The sequence below is a fragment of the Hemicordylus capensis genome, chromosome 5, assembly GCF_027244095.1.
Source record: "Hemicordylus capensis ecotype Gifberg chromosome 5, rHemCap1.1.pri, whole genome shotgun sequence".
NCBI lineage: Eukaryota > Metazoa > Chordata > Lepidosauria > Squamata > Cordylidae > Hemicordylus > Hemicordylus capensis.
This window is the reverse complement of record NC_069661.1, coordinates 203,144,499-203,169,452: the sequence shown is the minus strand read 5'-3', so window position 1 is coordinate 203,169,452 and position 24,954 is coordinate 203,144,499. Positions and strand designations below refer to the sequence as shown.

Sequence of the window (24,954 nt, the reverse complement as noted above, 5' to 3'; positions counted from 1 at the left end):
ATAGATAATAACACCATTTCATCAGCATACAGGGAGGAGGACAGACTTAAGGTAGATGGTCACTATCTGGAATAGGATATTATAGCATACTATTTGAGAAGATAACAAATTCCTAGGGAGAAAGAGTCTATGACACTGGCCAAGCTGCTGTTAAGAAACATAAAATATCCACCTGAGATGTCTAAATCACTACCATGCAAGCAGACTAACTGGAAGGCAGACCAAGATTCTATCAATTTTTAGCCTTGTGCATTAAACACCATATCCTGTGAAGTCCTAGTAAGCAGGAAAATATCACTATCCTCCATATAGAAATAATTTTAATCAGAGTCAATATGAGTATTGAAGTCACCACAGACTACAATGCTTACTTCCAGAAAATGTTTGATGCAACATTCCAATGCATCAATTAAATCTTCCCAGAGACTCTCTGAATTCTGCAATGAATTGTTTGGAAGAATATACAAATTTAAACAGACGAAGGGACCAAAATCACAGTTCTGGTTACTCTCAATCAACAATGCTATAATAAAATTATTTCTAAATATGCTCTTCACTCTGGCCTCCAAATTAGGTTTTCCTGATATTAATATGGCCAGGCCTCCACTAGCCCTTCCACGGGGTTTAACTTCAGGGGAATTAAGTGAAATAAACCATTGAAGATATAAATCTGTATCTTCCCTCCACCAAGTTTCTTGAAGACAAAGAAAATCAGAGTCCAGGATTTTGTTAAACCATCCTGCAATATTCCATGACAAAATACTAAGGGAATAGGAATCTCCAGAACTATCCAGTCAGGGGAGGAACTGGTCCTGATACGGATGCCCACCATAAGATGAGTTAAGCCTTTGTCTTAGTCCGCTTTCTCTACCCTATGATTGATCTCCATTTCTCTGAAGATTTCCTGCCTGGCCCTTAAATTTTAAACTCATCTGAACTGATTATGGATACGTGAGAACTTGTTACTCACATGGGTTCCATTGCCTGCCTACTACCGCAAGTAACAAGGCTTTACAGCAATGGAGGAAGGGGGGGTTAGGTTCTAAGGTGGAGGGAAAACAGCAACAAAATGCCAACAAAAAGAGCAAAAACTGGCTATAAAACATAATGTGGCATGCTCTGCCGGTGTCTGCATATGTCCAGGAAACCCCCATGTGCCCACAAATGCCTCTCAGATAAGTAAATGCCTCCCCCAAACTGCAAAAAATCACAGGGAAAAGTCCACTTTTTATTTTTTTTAGAAATGAGCTACAAATGGTACCTCCTGTCTCCTCCTGGGCTCTTTGAGACAAAATGATGTCTGGAAGTGACCTACATGGTCACTTCCGGCCCTCTAGGACCCACAGATATGGATTTTTAAAAACCCTTCTGTATCTGCAGATACTGGACACAAGTGTTTATTAGACACCCCGTGGATACGTGGAATCGTGAATAGCGGTTCCACAAATAACTATATACAGTAGCGGTTTCTACTATATAGCCGATCTTTTACTAAGGAGGTTGAAATCAGCATCTTCCCTTCTTTCCTTAATAAAAATGTTGTTAGGATATATAACAAATGGGGAAAGATCTTCACTCAAATTTCCCGATTCACAGAAATTCTACTTAACATCATGTCTTTATTTATATACTTCTTTTGTCTGTTTATGAGATGTGAGTATGTCAAGGGACAATTATAGGTTAAATTAAATCTTTGGATATTCTGGGGAGTTCCCCATTTAAAAGATATGCTTTTATCTTCAAACTGATGCAACAGTAACAGACTCCAAAAGGCACATCTACAGTCTATATTGGGGAGGAAAACAGCTCTACAATACCCCTAGATTTCCTGTGGTTAGCAGTATATAAACACCAACATTTCAGGTCTCCTTTATCATCTCAAGTTTCCCCAGTCTTGGACAATGTGTTTCTCTGGGCTTCAGTTCTGGTTCTCCAAGAGCCATTTAGCCATTTCAGTGGCCAATTAAATATCGAAAAAATACAAAGGGGAGAGCCCAATGGAGGATCAGTTTTCTCCAATGCAATTTCAAGCTCCTGACCTTCATATTTTAACTCTCCCTTAAAGATTCCCTCTTCTCCTTTTCCTTCCCCTACTAATCCTATCATGGAGTCTATTTTATTATTCTCATCTAAGGAGTTGGTGCCACTCATCTATCATAATCAGGTCAGGGTCTGGGGATGTCAGACTTACACTGTTTAAAGAATTCATTGAAACTATATCCTCAACTATTGGCTTATGCATCTCCCAGTCTGATGGCTTATGCTGTTCCCTATACATCTTCGAGGCACCTTTTTAACCTGGTGATTCTCCTTATTTAGCAGGGGGAGAGTAACTGGCTCTATGCACCCGCAGCACAGCATCCCTCCAGTGACTGTTGCTGGTATCCATCTTATGTTTCTGTTTAGATTGTGAGCCCTTTGGGGACAGGGAGCCATCTTATTTGTTTATTATTTCTCCATGTAAACCGCTTTGGAAACTTTTGTTGAAAAGCAGTATATAAATATTTGTTGTTGTTGATATGATTTCATTTAATTGCTCCCTTGGTATCTATAGATTAAGGTTTGGATTATTAGCATGTTCATGTCCAGGATTCAAAGGGTAGTTACTTAAGTCATTATCAAAGTAGAGGGAGAAATTGTAAGTATTTCTACTTCAATAAGATCTAGCATCATCTTCATGTTGGCCTTGAGACTTGATATTTACTTTCCTAACAAATCCAATTTGTTAAATAACTTCTCATAGATAGACCTGTGCTGAAAGAAATCTCTGATTCTTAAGAAAAATAAACATAGCTCTAAGTCTTTCATTGTCAACAGGTAGAGAATTATCCATAGGACTATACAGTTGTTTTTGGGTTGGAATAGATGGAGATGTACTTGTTTGATTCAAAAATTTGAGAACATTAAATTACTTTAAAAAATTCTGGGTCCATTGACCAATTACCTATGTGCTTGTCATTCTGAAAAGCTGTCTAGCTCTATCTTGGCCAATCAATTGAGGACAGTTACAGGAGGAGTTACAGTTTTCTAGATTTGATTTCTTTGGAGATATAGTAATTATCCCCTGTTTCCTTTTTCCCAGAGGTAAACAGAAATCTGATATAGATTTCTAACCAAATGGGGTGGAATTCATCTTTTGGTTGTTATTTTCTGAGATCTAGATTCCACCATAATCATCTTAAGCTATAGTTATATAGTACCAATATGTATATCAATTAAAACACATAAAACAAAATATCAAAACTTCCCTTAATTTTCTTCAAATACTTTCAAAACAAGATCGGTAGCGAAGGGAGGAGATAGTCATATTGTTACCCTAGAGTTCAATTCTAAGAAACTTCAGAGCAGTATTCCTTAATTAGGTTCCCTCAAAGCCTTACTAAACAACTGCTGTTTATTATAGGAATTATGCAGTGTAAATATTAAAAGGGGGGTGGGTAGAATCAAGTCTCCAAAATCCAAATGCCTCCAAGTGTACACTTAGTGACAAACTTGGTGAGGCACCAAGGTGCATGCCAAGGCGCACCTCAGCAACTATAGGTTTTGTATGCCTTTGTCTGAGGAGGCAAAGGAACAGGAAGAAGCTCAAAGAGATTCCAGTTGCCCATGGTCTTCTTGCAGTCACTGGCACAAACATTCCCTATAAGACTTCTTAATGATGGAACGATAATAAAGACTATATTTAGATTTCTCTCACTTTTATAGCAGAGTTGATAGCAACAGTATCTGGTTGTAGATGTCCATGTGATGTTTACTTTACAAATAATTAAAATTATACATTTTAAAGTGGAATATATAAGTAGAAATAAGGTAACTAGGAAACATAGTCTGGATGCTGCCCCCTGTGAATATGCACATAGATGTATGTATGCATGCATGTATTTATTTATTAAGGCACTTATTTCGTTTACAAGAGTTCTAGCTAAAGGACTCCAATTTTGCTCATCACACTGTCTCCATGCTGTATAGTATGCCTATCATTTCAGATGAAATTTGTGATTAAAACATAATGCTTCTGCTTTCCTCCTCTAGAAAGAGTTTGAAGAATGAAGGGCTTTGCAAATGTTTGTGTGGGATTTTTAATCTTGGATGCTATTGTGGCTGCTCCTACCCTGAGTTCTGTAATTTATGACTCTGAAACCTATGATGTTGGTTTGGAAGATCTGGATAATTTGTATGACTACGATGAAAATCTCTCTGTTGATCAGGCACAGGTAACTTGAAAATATATTTATTTAACGTTTCAGTATTATACAATCAACAACTGCAGAGGGAAAGTAGTTTGTTTAATGGTGGGGACATCGAAAGACATGGTGGGGACATCGAAAGATACTTGTTACACAAGTATCATAAATTTTTCTTTTCTCTTCTCTTCTCTCTTGCCTGCTAACTTGGCAAAGAGGCACTTTTTAATATGGTGATTCTCTTTATTTAGTGGGGGGGGGAGGTAACTGGTCCTATCCATTCCTGTAGGCTGCGGGGGTAGGGGGAGTTCCCATAAAGGTTCCTCCTCCCCGCACTGGCCTCTGAAATCACCGCCATGGCAGGATAAAAAGGCCTCTTTTTGGCCCATGCGGGCCTCGTAACTACATGTGGCGGCCATTTTGGCTGCCACTGCACATGCACAAATAACCTCTGTGAGGCCATGGACCATGCCAGGCCTCGCAGAGGTCATTTACACATGCGCGGCTGCAGCCAAAATGGCTGCCACGAGCAGTTAGAAGGCCAGAATGGGCTGAAAAGAGTTCTTTTTACCTGGCTGCAGCAGTGATTTCAGAGGCTGGCAGGGGGAGGGGAAAGCTTTATGGACACACACACCCCATGACCTACAGGATGCCCCCCAAAGGTACTACAGGTATTTCTATTTTATTTTAATCTTTTTTTAAAAAAAATGCATGGCCTTTTCCGGCTGTTTGGTTCCGGTCTGGATGGAACGGGGGGGGGGTTGGTTTGATCCCCTGAACCCTCAGACTGAACCCCTGAACTTCCGGACCAGTCCGCACATCCCTAAAGGCTGGGCTTCATTTCCCGGGCCACTGGAAATCGGCGCTGCTCAGAGCACTGCAGATTGTGTGAGAACATGAGCTGCACACCGCACAGAAGTTTGGTGATCATTTGGGGGGGCGGGAAGTAAATTTGACCTTGCCTTCCCCCCCCCGCCACCCTCCCTGCCTGAGAAATTGTTGCATGAATGACCTCAATATGTATTCTGCTAGCACTTCAGAACAGCTCCACTCCATCCAACTTTTCCCATTGAATGTGTGTGGCAATAAAATGCAATATTACTTCAGTCCTCAGATTTCTCCTATGTACTGTCAAAATGCAAGGGAAGAAGGAAAACAAAAGGATAATTCAGAATCAACAAGTGCAGGAAAGGACATGAAGCAGGGAATCTTATGGTCTTATGGAGTTGAGGGAGTGTGTTTTATTTTGCTGTCTGTTGAGTTCAGTAAGGAATAAAACCAGTGTCAGAAAGGGATATGTTTTTAAATATATCAAATTTTGCCCATCACACTGTCTGCATTCTGTTTTGGAATTTTGAAGTCGCACTGGAAGCAAAGATACTCTAACATAATATTCAACTGGTATATTTGTGATGTGGTGCCATTACGTCTCTGTTTGCAGACATATATCTCATGGGAACTTCTGCCATATCCTAGAGTCTTCCCGCTGGTGTATCTAGAGAAGTGGCCCACAAAAACAGAAGTTTCAGTAACATATTTATTATTTAAATTCTTCTTGCCAAACAGCACCAAACAGTAAAGGCGGAATAAAACATTACGTCTTTTCATAACACAATACAGATTTAGATTTCTTTTCCCCCTCAGTGTTCTTTTTTAAACCAAATTATAGAATGTTCTTCAGTATTTTGTAGTTCAGCATATGTGAACCTCTTAATCATATTCAGGGTTTGAGAAATCTTTAATAGGAGTTACTCTTTGGTACAAGGAGTTACCAAGTTGTGGTCTTGGTAACATTATAGTATAGTTCTACTTGAGTGAACATGACAGTTTCCATGACTAGAAGATCTAGCATTAAGGACACATCCAGATGGGATTAGTTTTACTCTTGGAATTGTATACTTCTCTCTTTTGGGGATTCTGTAGTGGGCTTATCAGATTTCCTGTGAAAAGTCAGGTCAGCTGCTACAAGATTACTAACTAGCCTAGATTCTAATATGAAACTTTCCTCCTTCTTCCAAGCACAACAGAAGAATGGTACAGAAGGAGCTATAGTGTGACACTTATTTATTTCCCCCTTGTGTTCTTTTGCCACATATAGCCTCGGCTATAGAGTCCTGAATCACTAAACACGATCTCAATGAATCTTTGTTCCCAGAGACATGTCCAGCTCTGTCAAGAACCTGTTTGTTCCAGCGTCCAAGGATGGAGGGAGAAAAAGAAATCCCTAATCATTCAAATGAACCCCACAAAGAAGACAGTAAAATAGAAGCTTCTCTATAGGAGCTTGAGTCCCTTGAAAGGAAGGAGTCTAGGCCCTTCAGACTAGATGCAGTCAAGGCCCACAGCATCCTCATCTTCCGCTCCCATCCTGACACTCAAACTGAAAAATTTGACCCAAATTCTCCTTGGCATTATGCTTGGAGCTAGCCCCCACCCCACCCCGCATCCTACCTCTCACTCTTTCTCTGCCTGCCTGCCTTCCCCTTACCAAATAAACCACAGTGACAATTGACTAGGCTGCACAGTGGAGGGGCTGTGAGAATGAAGAAGAGATGTTTAAAACAATTTTAAAGGTAACATTGTCAAAACCTTCTGATCAGTACATTACTCCTTACTGGCCTGATGAAGGAAGGACATAAGAAACTACCTTTGGTACTGCCACCCCAGTACTGAACACCCATCCTGGTATTTTCGTACAGTCACCCCAGTATTGGGTGGTACTGGCCAATACTGGGCTGTACAGCCACCTCAATATTGTCTATTCTAAATGGCAGTGACTTGCCATAGTGAGTTCCTTTCAACTGGAGATGACAGTGATTGACCCTGGGATATACAAAATACATGCTCTGTCACTGAGCTAAAGTTGCTCCCTCTGAGTGTCTAAATGCTAAAGCCAGGCAGGATCTAAAGTCAGACATGGTGGTCAACATCCAGACTAATTTAGCGCTAGTGTAGGGATGCTACACATGCACTAAGAGGAAGAGATGATTTTCATTTATCTCCCCTTTCCTCTGAAGCCCACTGTGACTCCCAAAAATATGTCCCTGAGGGTTGCACAGCCATTCAGGACATATTTTGGGAGGCACAGTGGACTTCAGAGAGAAGGGGATGCAAATCACCAACTCTTAGACTACCACAGCACTAGTAGCATGAGTGTTGAGATGTAAGCCAGCATCTTTTTTTACACTGGCCTTGTTGCTGGATCCAACTCTGTGAACAGAAAGAAATAAGAAAAGGATTAATTTATGCCATAATGTTACATTTTAAAATGAATTCCATGACTACCAGTGGCTTTGAATAGCACACTTGATACTGAAGGCCACGCTGATAATTAAACAAGTCTTTTGGCCTCAGCACAGTACTGTTTTAAAACAACTCGGGGTCTCTACATGCATAACAACATTCCTTTTGATAATGGATTTTGTTATGCAGTTAGCATAATAACTATGTGTTTTAGATTGCAGCTGCCTTGTATAACATTACATTGACACTGTGAGGCTGTTCTCATGCACAGTCAAAACTGGGCTAATGAAGCCAATAGGGATGTGCAAATCGATTTGGGTACAAATCTATTTGTACCCAAATCTAGCTGATTTGGGTGATTTGGAGACATAAAAAACACCCCTGTGGTCCATTGGCTAGATTTGGGTACAAATCATTGTCATTGTTAACAGCCAAAAAAGATGAAAGTTTGGGAGGTATATAAGTTAATTTTTTTTAATCGAATTGTGCCAGATTTGATTCGAATCAATTAGAGATTCAGATTCCTCCTATGCATTTCCCCAGACACCCAGCTTCCATTTTTAAAAAAATCTAAGCTCTAGCCCTTGTAGAAGTGGAGTTATGGAGCAAAATGTGTGGTCCCTATTTTTCAAGGGTTTGGATTCTTTGGTGCACAATAACCTTTCCTCAATTAATCCCTATGAGGATTCATTACACACCTTCATTTCTTCTATTCATTTTGACAGTGCCAACTGTCATATATAAGAAAAACCTGTTTGTTTTGGGGAGAGAAGACTAATATTTCAAATTGAGTAGGGGGCTAGGGCTGGGATCTCACTAGTCACATGGGCTATGGGAAGGATTACAGAGGGGATATAAAGAAAGTGCCTGCTTTCAGCTCATTTGGGTTTGGGAGCTCCCCAGAGCTTGGTCAGACAAGATTAAGGATCATCCAGCTCCTCTACTTCTAAGGCTTGGGAGGTTCCCGGAGCTGGATCCTATGCTAATAGTCCCCTGAAGCCCTAAACATCAGCCTTCAGGGGCATTTGTACAGCACAGTTCTGTCTAGGTTGTGATTTGTATCCAAGATTCAGATGAAAAATAGATGAAATGTTGAAGGGCAGTTGAAAACTCACTGATGATGCAGAATCTCCTTTCATGTTCTGAGCCAGAGAAGAACTTTTCAGGAAGAGAAAACATCAAATGTGTTATTGTAATACATCCAAACATTACAAATTAGACAAATTTGTTTTCTAAACCAGGTAGTTATGATCTTCAGTGACATCACTACCTTTAAGGTGATTTATGTAAAACCTTAAAGGAAAAAATAACAATAAAATATGTGAGGTTAGGCAACTTAGAAAACTGGATAAGTTGAGAAGTTGGAGGATTTCATATCTAAAAGTTTGGGACTAAATGGCATATGAGAATAAAAGAGCATCCTAAAAGGGCCTAAATTGTTTTTTCCTCATGTTATGAAGATGTAGCTCTTCTTTTTGTGATTATGATTCAAGAATGAAATCTAGATTTTTATTTCAATAATTTGTCAATGGAATATCTTTCCCACATGGCTCCTTTCCTTTTATAGGTAAAGTCAAACTAAATTAACAATTTCTGCAGGTCATGAATTTCGTGTGAACACTCTATTAGCTTTCCTGATTATCAGATAAATATACGCTGATGCCATCTGCCAAGTGCTAAGGTATGTCTATATTTCTTAGCACTTCAAGAAATGTAGGGTAAATTCAGATACTGCTATCTCCCCTTCTTCATTACCATTTCTAATATAATTGAGATCCCTCCAAATAGGAAACTTGCAGATCACAACAGAAGTCTAGGTTTACTTTAAGTATCCTATGGCAATACCTAAGACTAATATTAGAGGGGGAAATTCTGGAAGTTGTGTACTTTTTTGCAGAAATCTGCAGATGAGGTGAAAAGTTGGCTTTCATTTCTCCTGTTGCTTCCAAGTTTTAAGAACTTGGACCTTTTTGAAGAATTTTGTCCTAAGGGAGCTTATTGTTAAGGAAAGATTCAAGGGAAGAAAAGATGTCATTCAAGTAGATAATTTATGTGGCTGTTTCTAAGCATAGACAACAGGAAAAAGGAAATGTTAAAAGAAAATAAACATGAGAACAAGGAAGAGATGGTTAGGTCCAGCAGGAGAAAGGGATTAGGAAGGAGTGCAATTTGATGGTGAAGTTTATATTTATTTCTATTAAAAGTTTCATGTTGTTAAACTGTGCTTCAAAATTTCTTTACATTTGAAAAAAACCTTCTTTAAGTTTTTGTTGTAAATTATTGTTTGGATAACTATATCTGACATCTTCCAGAAGTGTAGTCATGACAGTCTTTTGCAGTGAGAAGGACCCAATTACTAGAAACATCTCAAATTGGCAAATTTTCAATGCCTCTCACGCAATGCTCATACATGAAGTCTACCATAAAAGCATTCCAATAAAAAATTTAAGATGAGTCACATACCCACAGAATGGAGGGGGTGGGGTTTTCTTTTCTACACACTTGAACCAACCTTAGAATGGGAAGGAGGGATCTGTAACGTTAGGCAGGGATGTAAGTCTGGGGAGGAAAGCTGGTCTTGCAGTAGCAAGTATGAATGACCCTTTGCTAAGCAGGGTTCATTCTGGCTTGCATTTGGATGGGTGACTACATGTGAACACTGTCTGCTGTAAGATATCCCCCTTAAAGGAGGGGGCATAGCTCAGTGGCAGAGCATCTGAATGCAGAAGTTCCTCAGTTCACTCCTTGACAACTCTAAGAAGGGCTGGAGAGAGAATCCTGCCTGAAACCTTGAAGTCAGTGTAGACAATAGGGAGCTAGATGGTTGAGTGGGTGAATGAATGCCTAATGCAGTTCAATGTAAGCAAGTGTAAAGTGATGCATATTGGGGCAAAAAAACCCAAATTAACATATACACTGATGGGCTCTGAGCTGTCAGTGACTGACCAGGAGAGCCTGGGGTTGTGATGGACAGCTCCTTAAAAGTGTCGATTCAGTGTGCAGTGTGGTGTTTTGAGTTAACCCATTCCTTGATCCAGGCCAGCTTTTGAATTGGGCTTTAGTTACTTGTATTCGAGTCCTGGAGTCGAGGCGGGGCTAACAAACAGCCAGCAGCAAGAGCACGGAAAAGCAGTCTTTGAACCCATCTGCTCAGTTATAGCTACACCCCTGATATGGTTGTGCTCTTCCTACACGTTATCTGTGGGTAGTGAGAAGAATTTGGAGGAGGACAGAGGAGTGAGCTTGTGTGTGGTTTTGGAGTGCTTTTTTTGGTGTCCTCAGGGAGCCATTGAAAGCCCTTAGGAGCCATTGCTCTAGAGCTTTTGGAACCTTTTTGTGTCTTTCCGTGGAGCATTTGAGAGCCCTTGAGAGTCTTTCTTCAGCCATCCCTGTGCAGATTCTTGGAGGTGACTCTTCCAGCATTGTGCAGCCCTGGTAAGATGCTAATTACAGTACTGTATCACTTTAATAAAGTTAATTTTAATTTTCATGAAATTATATTTTTAATTTTAAAAATTGAAATAAAAATTTTAATTTTAAGTTTGGTGATTAATTACAGTACTGTAATGTACTGTATAGCTGTAGTTAATTTAAATAGCAATTAAAATTTAATTATGCATTACAATTTGTTTTTAAGTAGTACTCTGCTGTACCCACAAAAAATTGATTTTATGTATCCATTGGAATTTGATTTTCATTACTCTGTTGTATCAATTGAAAACTGATTTTAAGCATCCATTCTGAATTGATTTTAATTAGCATTTACAGTACTGTGCTGTCCTGTACATGTACTGTACTTTGTCAATTTTGTGTGAGTGGGGTTGTCCGGCACAATTACTGTACTGTGCTGTACATCATTGTACGAATGTTTCCTTCCTCCACAGTCAAATTAGCAAGTGCACAGCGGTGAGCTCTGCTTAGGGGAGTGGCAAAAGGTCTCACAAAGCATTGTCCTTGAGTGAGAAGGTAAAGCTGCTGGACATGCTGGCTCGTGGGGATAGCGCAGCATCCATTGCACACCATTACGACATCAATGAGTCCACTGTCCACTCCATCAAGAAAAGTTAAGCCAGAATCTGTGTGAGTGTCATGAATGACACATATATTCTCAAGGTGGTATTCCATCCATGCAATCCCCATATGGAATGGATAGAAAAGACCCTCAGCCTGTGGGTAGAGGAAGAAGCCCAGAGGAATGTGCCACTGATTGGACCAGTAATCCATGAGAAATCCAGCTCTACAGTTGGTTTGTGGCAGAAGGCGGCCGAGTGGCAGGAACACCTAAAGGCACTGAGTGTGGTTTCCAGGAGAGCAAGGGTTGGTTGGAAAGATTCAAGAACAGCACTGCTACAGATTCCACAACATCAAGCTGGCAGGGGAAGTAGCATCAGCAGACCATGGGGTGGCACGGCGATATCCAGTGGAGTTCCAGTGACTAATTGAGTCTGGAGAGTACAGGCCAGAGCAGGTCTTCACTGCTGATGAGACAGGCCTGTCCTGGAAGCAGATGCCATCCTGCTCCTTCATGCACAAGGAAGAAAGAACTGCTCCAGGTTTTAAGATAGCCAAGGACTGCCTCACTCTGCTGGTGTGTGGCAATGCTGCATGGGACTACATGGACAAGCCCATGCTCCTATAATGAGCACAGAACCCTCATGCCCTGAAAGGGAAGAATAAAAGTCAGCTTCTCGTCTTCTGGAGAGCCAGCAGGAGAGCAGGTGATCACAGCGATTTTCTCTGACTGGGTGAACAAATGCTTTCTGCATGAGGTGCAGAGATATCTGGCTTCCAAGAACCTTGCCTTCAGAGTTCTCCTGCTGCTTGACAATGCCCCTGGGCATCTCAAGGCCCTTCAGTTTGCACACTCAAACATGGAGATCTGTGCCTTCTTGCCACACAACACCACCTCATTAATCCAATGGATCTGATTGTGACCTTCGTCCTACTACACTCGCCACACTTTCGGGAGACTACTGGATCTCATGGAAGCCGATCCCCCTCTGTCAGTCAGAGATTGCTGGAGGAGCTACAGCATCCTACAGCTACTGCACTGAAAATATTGTGACATTCCTTGCAGAGATAAAGCCCCACACATAGAATGCAGTCTGGAAGAAATTGTGGCCTGGGGAATTCACCTCTTTTTTTACTGCAGCCGTTCCCTCTGTAGCCAACAGTGGATTGTCAACCTTGCATCACCATTGGTGGAGAAGGCCTGGAAGACACTGACCCACAGGAACTCCTCCAATCCCATCAGGAGGAGCTCACAGAGAAGAATTAGAGAAGATTGTCCAGGCAGCTCCTGAGAGTGAGGAGAAGAGTAGGAAGAGGAAGAGATGCTATCCAAGCCCTTCACCACAAAGGGGCTCTCTGAGATCCTGTAGCTGGGGACTGTCTTGGCCGACAAAGTGTTTGAACTTTGGGAGAGCTGAAGTGGCCAAAGCTGTACTCCATCATTATTTCTACTTTTCCAGGGAACCCCCTCGAATAACGAGGGCCATGTTATTCCCCTTCCTCTTTCCTCTACAGCCCACTGTGTGGCCAAAAACTATGTTCCTGAGGGTCACACAACCTTCATGGATATTTTTTATCCTGCAAAGTGGGCTTTATAGAGAAGGGGAGATAACAGAAAATTACCCCTTCCATCCCTTTTGCAACAGCACAGCCTTAGTCTGGGACTCAGCATTGCTGCACAAGCCCAGTGCTAGTCTGGAAGTCAACTAGTGAAAGTAAGGTCATTACTATTTTTTCCTGAGAAAGTGATTACACCAAATTTAGAAATGAAGCTTGAACTGGGATAGCATGAGAAGAAAAGTCAAGAGCTCATAGATTTTGCATTTTAAAATACTAGAAGCATGAAAAATCCAGTGCAATCACTCTGATTAAAGGAAATACTTAAACAATCTTTTTCTCTTCATTGAAAATTAAAGGACTAAATCATAGCAGAAGGGGGAAAATGAAAAGCTGACGGAACAAGAGGCAAATGTTTTCAGCTGTGCTTGTATATGTGTTTGACTGTAACAGAAAGACAAAATTAGAGAGGAGAGGAGGCTGAGGACTGCTTCATACACCACCGATCACTACAGAATTCCCACATGGAAGTAACCTGGTGACCCTATACTGTATGCATGAACACAGGCTAAGAAGCAGCATGTAGCCTGTGCATGATAAAACAACCACTAAAGACAGGTTGTTTTCATAATCCTAAAATGCTATTTTCATAATCTATTTCTCCATATCAACCTCATCAGGAAAAGGCATAACCTCCTCAAATACCTGAATGGAGGCAGTGATTGGCTGAATGAGGGATAGCAAACTGAGGCTGAATCCAGATAAGACAGAGGTACTTATAGTACGGGGTTGGAACTAGGGAGATGATTTTGATCTGCCAGTTCTGGATGGGGTCACACTCCCCCAGAAGGAACAGGTATGCAGTCTGGGAGTTGTTCTGGTTGCTAACCTCTCCTTGGTGTCCCAGGTTGAGGTGGTGACCAGAGGTGCTATCAGCTTCAGCTAATATGCCAGTTGCATCTGTTTCTTTAGATGTATGACCTCAGAATGGTGGTACATATGCTGGTAACTTCAAGATTGAACTACTGCAATGCACTCTATGTGGGGCTGCCTTTGTATGTAGTCCAGAAACTGCAGTTGGTACAGAATTTGGTGACCAAGTTGGTCTCTGGGTCATCTCGGAGAGACCATATTACTCCTGTGTTGCAAGAACTACACTGGCTGCTGATACATTTTCAGGCATAATACAAGGTGCTGGTTATTACCTATAAATCCCTAAAGAGCTTAGGCCCTGGGTATTTAAGAGAACATCTTCGCTATGAGCCCCATCACCCATTGAGATCAGCTGGAGAGGTTCGTCTACAGTTGCCACCGGCTGGTCTGGTGGCTACTTGGGGTTGGGCCTTCTCCGTTGCTGCCCCTGGGCTTTGAAATATGCTCCCTATTGAAATAAGAGTCTCCCCATCTCTGGCAACTTTTAAAAAGGCACTGAAGACATATTTGTTCACCCAGGCTTTTAATTAGATTTATAGTTTTAATAGTTTTTAATTTGGGGTTTTAAATGATTTAAATGTTTTAATCATTTTTAATTTTGTTTAATTTGTATTGTTTTTGTAGTACACTGCCCAGAGATGCAGGTTTTGAATGGTATATAAAAATTTCAAACAAATAAATAAATAATGGTGCAGTTATTAGTAATAACTCCTTATTTATTTTTTTCTCAATCAGCAACTCAGAACATACTTAACAGAGCCCGTCTAACATTTTTCCTAGGCATTGTTTGATTCTAGTAAGCCACATATACAAATTCCAGTTTTTTAAAAATATATATTGGTATCCTGAGTTCTACTGTCCCACATGCATTTATAACAAATGAGTTCAAAAGGGTGCCTAGATGTTATATCATACAGTAATTCCGGATTATTAACACTCTGCCAATGAGTGTCTTGTTAGTAACACATAATACTTGTTCCCAACACGTAATACTTGTTCCCATTTCTGTTTAATTGATCTATCCTCACTGAATCTCTGTATCAATAAAAATTTATGTTTTTACAATAGCCCTTTGGATGAAGGCACCTTCTCATGAAGGGACCATGTGCAAATGAAAAGACTTCTCTTAACATTATTTATAATTTCATTTCTAGACATATGAAAGTACACAAAGTTGTCAAGACTAGCATAAACTGTATCTAGTCACTGAATATGTATGAGCAATTCTCTCTCTCTCTCTCTCTCTCTCTCTCTCTCTCTCTCTCACACACACACACACACACACACACACACCAAACTAAGCCAAGTTTTCCACAAACAAAGACTTTGTTTTACTTCCCAAACATGCAAAGTTAACATACTCTCAGAGGTTAGCACTTCTTGGGGGTTGCTGTTTAAATAAAGATCACCGTCCAGGAATTGAATTCTTGAGAGTTCTGAATTATGGAAACATTATTGCTAGGTGAAATAATCTGTGACTTGCTAACATGAAGCTGTTCAGAATAGCATCCAACTTGCTCTGAGTAAGCCTGCGATACCTAACTAAGAACAAAGCATACAGCTGTTTACTCTGGATTGATTGAAAGGAAGGAAGCTCTCCAGATGAATTCCTGTTTACATAACCAGGTGTTCATGGGTAATTCAATGGTATATGGACTAAAGCTCTAGAAAACTATACAGCTCATGGCTAAGACCACACAGCAATAATACATAATATTTCTCCTTCATATGCATTCTAAACCCAAAAAGCAAGTTTTCTAAGTAGCAGCACAAGGTTAATGAGAACATTGAGGCTGTTCTCACACACAGCCTAACCCAAGCTAGGGACGCCCAGCCTGGGTTAGGCTGCGTGTGAGACCTGCTGGGATCGTGCCCGATCCTGGTGAGCCAGCGCCACCTAGCCAGGCTTTTTAGCCTGGCTGATAGCTGAGGTTTAGAGAGCAAGTGCTCCCTAAACCTGGACTACTTGCTTGTGTGTCAGCCGCAAACAGAGACAGGAGCCTAGAGAGCCTGTCTCTTGAGGGAATCCTCCAATGCATTGCATGGGTTGCGTGTGCATTGTGGGATTCACGGAGGCTGGGCAAAAAGTCTCAGCCTCAGATTGATCTGCCCGGCTCTGTTCTGCATTGGGCAGGGCTGATTGTGTAGGAACGTGCTCTGTGCTCCCACTGAACAATGAAAAATTGATGCCCACTCAGTAGGGCATGTGAACAACCCTATTATATCCTAGCAAAAAACTCCATTTTTTTTTTACTCAGCCTTTTAATTATCTCACATATGAAACTCAATTTCAACTGTATGAGCTGAAAAAAGGTTTTTCAGAATAGCAGAGGAAATACACAGAGAAGAAGGGAGGAAACAATAAGTCACATGTACTGTTCTTTCCTACAATATCAAATTTCTAATCATTTAAATATTGCCAAAACAAGCAAATGTTTGGAACACAAAAGAGCCGTTTTATACATTATCTAACCCAGAAACATCTTTGTCTTGTTAAACCTTTGCTTGATCCATCAAATATTTAAAAGGCAGGATACTGCATGGCTCAGGGAAATGTTAATAAGAAACAGATTTTTTAAAATCTCCAGGTCACATGTTCACATTTTGTGTTACCGTGTACTACCATATGTGTCAGTGTTTTGAACCAGTTATTGGATTCATGTCTAGAAAACAAGGCCAAAGTTAATCTTTTCTTGATCATCTTACCTGTGATGCTAAAGTTGTAATGGTCAGGAAGGATGCCCTTAATTCTCATTCTTTGGAATGGCTCCTGTAGTGTTTAATTTTGGAAGGATCATTCTGGGACTATGGGGGCCCCAGTGTGTTCGTGGGTAAGTTACTGACAGCATGGGCTCTTGCCCAAGGCACAGCCTTTTAGCCTACTCACCTAGAATGGAACTGGGAACATGTGAGGAGTGTACACTGTTCACACTGCATCCATAAACCACTATCATTTGTGTTCCATTTCCTGATTTCCTACAGCAGAATCTTATTCCTCTTTAAAGGCTTTCATCACGGATCTTCTTAACCATTTTCTTGCCCCCATCTTTTAAATCAGAACTTTTCTTGCTTGCTTATTTCCCTGCTTGCTTTCAGAGACAAAGAGAGACAGAGTTGTCATAATGGTGACTTCAGTTACCCTCACATAGACTGGACGAATTCACATGCGGGTATTGACAGAGAGGCCAAATTTCTAGACATGAAAAATGACTGTGCATTGAAACAGTTGGTCATGGAACCAACCAGAGAGAAGGCAATCTTGGACTTAATCATGAGTGGTGCCCAGGAACTGTACGAGATGTCAGGGTTGTAGAACCATTAGGGAACAGTGAACAGAGTGTGATCAAAAGAGGTGACTATAGGGAGCCATGATAGAGGTCTCCCTGTAGATAAAATTATGCATGGAATAGAGAGAGTGGACATAGATAATTTTTCTTCCTTTCTAAATGTCTCACAACACTAGAGCCAGGGGTCGTCCTATGAAACTGAAAGCCCGAAAATTTTGGACCAACAAAAGCAACTTCTTTTTCACACAGCACATAATTAATCTATTAATTCTCTGGGATGTGGTGATGGCCAACAGCTTGGATGGCTTTAAAAAGGGCTTAGTCAAATTCATGGAAGGCAGGTCTATCAATGGCTACTATTCTGGTGGTTATAGGACACCTCCCACCTGAGAAGCAAGATGTCCATAAATACCAGAGAGGGCATGTCCTCACCTGTTACCTGTAGGTTTCTCAGATGAAACTGGTGTGCTACTGTGTGAAACAGGATGATGGACTAGATAGGTCTGGGGCCTGATCCAACAGGACTTTTCCTATTATGTTCTCATGTTCTTCCAGTTTGGGATGACACAAACTAAAACAGCACCATGTTATTCATCCACCTAGCAAATTCAATACATTGGCTTTACAAAAACAACAACAACAACAACAACAAAACAGTACATGCACTGCAAGGAGGAAGAAGTCTGGCCAAACCTTTGTGGAAAGAAATTAGAAGAACAGGCAGAAAGAAAGTAAAATTAGATGATAAATGGGTATCATACAGGTGAAACTCAAAAAATTAGAATATCGTGCAAAAGTCCATTAATTTCAGCAATGCAAATTAAAAGGTGAAACTGATATATGAGACAGACGCATTACATGCAAAGCGAGATAAGTCAAGCCTTAATTTGTTATAATTGTGATGATCATGGCGTACAGCTCATGAAAACCCCAAATCCACAATCTCAGAAAATTAGAATATTACATGGAACCAAGAAGACAAGGATTGAAGAATAGAACAATATCGGACCTCTGAAAAGTATAAGCATGCATATGTATTCAGTACTTGGTTTGGGCCCCTTTTGCAGCAATTACTGCCTCAATGCGGCATGGAATGGATGCTATCAGCCTGTGGCACTGATGAGGTATTATGGAAGACCAGGATGCTTCATTAGCGGCCTTCAGCTCTTCTGCATTGTTTGGTCTCATGTCTCTCATCCTTCTCTTGGCAATGCCCCATAGATTCTCTATGGGGTCAGGTCAGGCGGGTTTGCTGGCCAATCAAGCACAGTACACTGTATACTTTTCAGAGGTCCGATATTGTTCTATTCTTCAATCCTTGTCTTATTGGTTCCATGTAATATTCTAATTTTCTGAGATTGTGGATTTGTGGTTTTCATGAGCTGTACGCCATGATCATCACAATTATAACAAATTAAGGCTTGACTTATCTCGCTTTGCATGTAATGCGTCTGTCTCATATATCAGTTTCACCTTTTAATTTGCATTACTGAAATTAATGGACTTTTGCACAATATTCTAATTTTCCTAGTTTCACCTGTATTTTGTATTCTTGTTTAACACACATTTGTACACACACACACACACACACACACACAATTGTGCAGTCCTTATATGGATTCCAAGATGAGTTTTTGATGCTATTATTCTTACAGAAAGCAAGTAGAAGGCTCATCAGTTCTCTATCCTCTTGCTCACCTCAAACTGCTTGAGCTGCTGTGATGTAATTTTGCAGTACCAGTAATGGGCAAGTGGCAGAGATCTGCCGCCTTCTGCAGCCATAGTCTCAAAGATATTATTTTCTATAAATCTGGATGTTGAATACAAATAAAAGTATGATGTTCCTCTTTTTTGACATCTGTTTAATGGGATGGTTTTTGCTAGATATGCTACAATGAGTGTATTGTTATTCAAAATTCATGTTATGGTCCAATACTACACTGATAGAAAGTGGATTGCTAATAATGTCTACCCTTCCATTCAATAGATTGTCATATGAATGAAGTATGCAGATGTTAACACTTATACATGATTCTAGTCCTGGGTCAAGATGTCTGGAACGCATCCCTCTCTCTAGGCTCCCTCCATCCAGAAAACATCTGCCTTGATTTCCTGTGTTCTTTTGGTCTTCTTTTGATTTGTCCCCAAGTCCATTCCTTTACAAGCCATCTTCCTTTCAATATGACAGATGGGAACAGTGTGTTTTAGTAACACACACGGAAACAGTCTTTATCCTTAGAGACTGTCACCCTGGAAGGACCAGAACTCACATTTCATCTCATCAGGATATTGATATTGCATAAACGATATTTCTTCAGTAGCTTTATGGTCATGAAAGTGAATCAGCTCATTCCCCACTTCACATCTATTCTAGGCACAATAAAAAGGAGAATTCAAGTTCATGTGTCTCTAGAAAACTCCATTGCCTCTCTAACATCCTTTGCTTTTATAATAGGCAAGTTGAATAATTTTGCCAGTATGTAGGCTTTTATGCAAGACTCAGGCCTGAAGTTGCAATCCCAGGAACACTGACTTGAGAGTAAGCCTCAAAGCAAGGCAGTGGAACTTGCTTCCAAGAAATAGTCTAGGGTTAGGCTGTACATCTATTTGCCTGGATTTCATTGCCTGGACTTATTTAAACAAGTGAGGTTTGTCATCGATGAGCACCCTTGGTCTAGTTTATACAGGTGAGTGGTTAACCATTCCTTAGAGGCTTCACAGCTCAGGGAATATGGTTACGCTTTTACCTGCTTCAGGACTTTATATTCCTCAAAGGCTGTGCAGCGGAAGAGGGGTGAAGTTCACAAATGAGTCCTGGTCTGGATGGCTTGACAGAGAGGAGTAGGAATCAGCAGTATGCTGATTCCACACTCTGAGCCAGGATGTGTTGCCCAAAAGCTTGGGGAAGGACACTTGCTCTGACCCCCAATTTAGATTAGGCCCCCACTGCATTAATGTTGCATTATTCAAATCCAGTTCACAATTTGGTTTAATAGGCGTTGTGGCCTTTTCTCCCAATTCTGAGTGTAATGTGTTTATTGCATCATGCCTGGTGTGTGTGCGGGCATTCAGCCACCACACATGTTTGTTTTGGTTTCACGCACACAGCATTAGTCAGGTAATTGGCCAATATTTCTTTCAAATTGACCTTGCTTTTTAAAAATCTTACTCGTGTTAATGCTGTCCTCCACATCTTCACACTTTTTTCTACTTTTCTTTCTTTAACAGGATCTCTCAAAGAGCTGATTTTACTAGATGTCAGCTACTCTGTAATTTAATTTTGAAAGTTCAAAACCAATTACATTTTGTGGTTAAAATTTTCTAAACCCTGACATCCATAAACTAAAGGAGCACTCGTCATAAATTCACACATATTCTATTCAGTGGTTGAAAATGGGCTTCCCCCCCCTCCAGAAACTTGAGAGCTGTAGCACACAACTTCCTGAAGAAACAAACACTATCACCTAACTATGGAAATGGAGTCACTCATTTTAGCAACCACTGGAAGCTGCAGGTCAGCTACTTCTTGAAACAAAGTTTCAAAGAAAATAAAACAACAACAACAACAACAACAGTAATAGTAATAGTAATAATAAACTTTATTTCTTTTATTTAACTTTATTTGTTAGCCACCCCATGACAAATTGTTCTCTGGGTGGCTCACAACACAATATTAAATCATGAAATAAAAACACAGAACTCATTAAATCAGGAAAAGCAAAAATATAAAATACAATACAAAGTAATTTTAAAACTCTTTAAAAATCAGTTAAAAAGCAGATTTAAAACCAAAATCTAAAAGGCGTGAGTGAACAAAAAGGTATTTACCTGGGCATTTTTCACAAAGCAAGCTTTACCACCAGCTTACTGTGAGGGTTTACTGTGAGGCTTTACCCCCAAATACCATTGCAAAAAGTAGATTTTTAACCTGGATATAAATCAGGTTACACTCTAACACACAATGAAAAACCCAAATCGTGTGTGCAGTGCTCCCCTATAGCTCACAGGGACTTTGGGGTAAATTTGGCTGATATGTGAACACACACCCTCCATTCCAGAAGAGATGCAAGCTAAAAGCCCTGTGTGACAAATGCTGTGGCATCTAAAAGAACAAAGTGATGAAGCCAGGCAATCCTCACTGGGGAGGCTATTCCATAAATGGGGAGCAACCATCGAAAAGGCCATATCAGTCCCAACTGATATGGATTATTGAAAGTTTTCATGATTTTGTTTATGAAAAAGACATCGCCACCGAAGTCTTGTGGGCCTTTGGTTCTTTATCCTAGTTATTTTTGTCTCTGCAATCTTTAGAACTTGAGCCCTTGCCTGTTATGAATTGCATTTTACACTCTGGGGCTATTTGAATTCTATGAAATACTTTTGTAACATGAATTTTGATCCTCTTCATATGCCTTTTCATTATGTGTTTGGTGTTCCTAGTGGTTTACATTTGGTCTCTTGGTTCTTGTGGAATGACCTCCTTTTTGTTTCTTTAAAGTGTGATAACATGACAGAAGGGTCATTGGTTTGACAAGCTTGGGCTGACTCATTCTGCTCTACTTCTGGGATATATAAAATAGTTAATATACTGTTGCCACTTTGTGAACAGACACTTTGTGTCATTGACACAAATGTCTACATAGCTGACAAAAATCAACAGGTTAAGCTTTTCTTATCGTTATTTTGCCATGCTCCGAAAATGAACCTGTTGAGTTTTAGCCTCGCACATAGTTATTAAAAACAAAAAGCCTCTGTATGGTGGCTTCCCAAAATTAAAGTTCAACCACCTGAGAGAATTAAAATACTGAAAATCTTTATCTCAGCTCTGAATTCCTATAAATGTTTCACCTGAGCAAAGTGTTCCATTAGCAGACATTTTGCTTTAGTTAAGCAAAATTCAGATGTAGAATCCACCTCACATGTTAAACTATATACCCTTGTAGGCTACTTTCAAAGTTTGTTAGATCATCATCTTACTTGTTGATACACCTCTAACAGTGAACTGTACTCACAGGATATATGTATTGTTGTTCATTATGTTTGTATTACTACATCTTTTCTCAGGTATTTGAACTTCACAGTTGTCTGAGGTAGGTTAAGATGAAGGAAAGAGATTTGTGCATGGCCAGGGGCATAGTTGCAACTGAACGGGGGAAGATAGAAATGCCCCTAGGCTTCTGAGCAAGGGGTAATGGCTGGGAAACAGCCTTCTCTATGCTCTCCCCCTCATGCCTCCCTGACTCAGTGGCACGCTGCTGGCTCCTGATCAGAGGACTTGTCCCAGATTCAAGCAAGAAAAGTCCTCTCTGGAAAGGGAGGAGGGGAGGAATATCAGGCAGCGTCCCTCCCTCCTCTTGACTAATTGACTGGCTAGGTTCAGCCCACACTTCCCCTCCCCTCCCTCAGCCTGACTGACAGGCTCAACAGCAAAATAAAAGTTGCTGAGCATCAGCCTGCCGGTTACTAGGCAAAAAGAAGGAAGAGATGCTGCCTGACACACCTCCCCCTTCCCCCCTGAAGCTGAGTCAGAGCTGAAAAGATTTTCAATTTCAGGAGCTTAGGAACCCTTTTTTAATCCTTCCATCATTAAAGAAGAACAGGGTAAAGTCATAATACTCCTTTTTTACGCTCTCTCTCCCCCAGAAAACCCTCCAACAACATTCCTTATCAACTGGATTCACTTTACTCCTAAATTTCAGGGCAAAATGTGGAACTCTTTATTAAAGAGTTTATTTATCCTCTTTGTTAAAGGGATTGTGGAAATCCTCATTTTAAAAGGGATTGTGCTGGTGACTTGGACACTGAATCGCGTTTCAGCACATCCCTAGTTAAGTTTCGCTCTTGCTGCACCAGGTTTTCTTGCTTTAAATGTCAGCCAGTATATGTTGCCTTTCATCCCCTGCCAAATGTAGTGATGCTTTCCAGTTGAAGGAGGAGTTGGAGGAGGTGTATGTAATACTACTGAAAGAGTGCTTCAGTCAAAAAGCTATACTTGGGATTGTGAGGTGGCAACACGGAGAGGAGAGCTGGTCTTATGGTAGCAAGCATGACTTGTCCCCATAGCTAAGCAGGGTCTGCCCTGGTTGCATCTGAATGGGAGACTTGATGTGTGAGCACTGCAAGATATTCCCCTCAGGGGATGAAGCTGCTCTGGGAAGAGCAGAAGGTTTCAAGTTCCCTCCCTGGCTTCTCCAAGATAGGGCTGAGAGAGATTCCTGCCTGCAACCTTGGAGAAGCCGCTGCCAGTGTGTGAAGACAATACTGAGCTAGATGGACCAATGGTCTGACTCAGTATATGGCAGTTTCCTATGTTCCATGGCTACAGCATACAGGTGAAACTCAGAAAATTAGAATATCGTGCAAAAGTCCATTAATTTCAGTAATCCAAATTAAAAGGTGAAACTGATATATGAGACAGATGCATTACATGCAAAGCGAGATAAGTCAAGCCTTAATTTGTTATAATTGTGATGATCATGGCGTACAGCTCATGAAAACCCCAAATCCACAATCTCAGAAAATTAGAATATTACATGGAACCAATAAGACAAGGACTTATTGAAGAATAAGTATTACTTATTGATTGAAGAATAGAACAATATCGGACCTCTGAAAAGTATACAGTGTATTGTGCTTGACTGGCCAGCAAACCCGCCTGACCTGACCCCATAGAGAATCTATGGGGCATTGCCAAGAGAAGGATGAGAGACATGAGACCAAACAATGCAGAATTGCTGAAGGCCGCTAATGAAGTATCCTGGTCTTCCATAATACCTCATCAGTGCCACAGGCTGATAGCATCCATTCCATGCCGCATTGAGGCAGTAATTGCTGCAAAAGGGGCCCAAACCAAGTACTGAATACATATGCATGCTTATACTTTTCAGAGGTCCGATATTGTTCTATTCTTCAATCCATGTCTTCTTGGTTCCATGTAATATTCTAATTTTCTGAGATTGTGGATTTGGGGTTTTCATGAGCTGTACGCCATGATCATCACAATTATAACAAATTAAGGCTTGACTTATCTCGCTTTGCATGTAATGCGTCTGTCTCATATATCAGTTTCACCTTTTAATTTGCATTACTGAAATTAATGGACTTTTGCACGATATTCTAATTTTCCGAGTTTCACCTGTATCTTAATAGAGGCTAGGGAAGATACTTGTTCCCTGGAGTGTAAGGTATGCAAACTTTGTACCAGTTTGAAAGCCTGCCTTGAACAGATTGCAAAATAAGATTTATTTATTTTTAGCAATGTTATCCAGAAAAGACCCCTGAATATGTGAAAAACCTACCTTGGACTTTTATGTTGACACTGGAAATGATTGGTGAAAAGACATTTTCATGGGAATTTGCGAACATATTGTTTCTGCTCTGCATTCTATTACTTTTAGAACTCTACTATGATAATAATTCAGAATCATGTGGGGACTGCTTGACTTCAGGAGATAAATGAATTGAAACATTCTTTCTGTCAGGTGATTTCAAAGGATGCAGCTGTTAAACTGGATGCCACTACCTAATAATTAAACTGAAAATTTTATTTTAACTGGGGGGAAAAGAAACTGTATGTTTGTTTTAAGATTGTGAGCCCTTTGGGGACCAGGATCCATCTTATTTATTTATTATTTATCTGTGTAAACCGCCCTGAGCCATTTTTGGAAGGGCGGTATAGAAGTCGAATTAATAACAACAACAACTCAACCAGGCTATTCTAATAAGAAGCTGAAACCGGG

General features: G+C 40.5%; 1 protein-coding gene across 1 annotated transcript in view; it reads left to right on the top strand.

The window, feature by feature from the left end:
* Positions 1 to 4,046: 4,046 nt before the first annotated feature.
* Positions 4,047 to 24,954, top strand: part of EPYC (epiphycan) — a 48,475-nt gene continuing 27,567 nt past the window's right edge. Inside the window, exon 1 of the mRNA XM_053257904.1 lies at positions 4,047 to 4,214. Within this exon, the coding sequence (XP_053113879.1) occupies positions 4,047 to 4,214 (168 nt within the window). The remainder of the gene's footprint in view (positions 4,215 to 24,954) is intronic.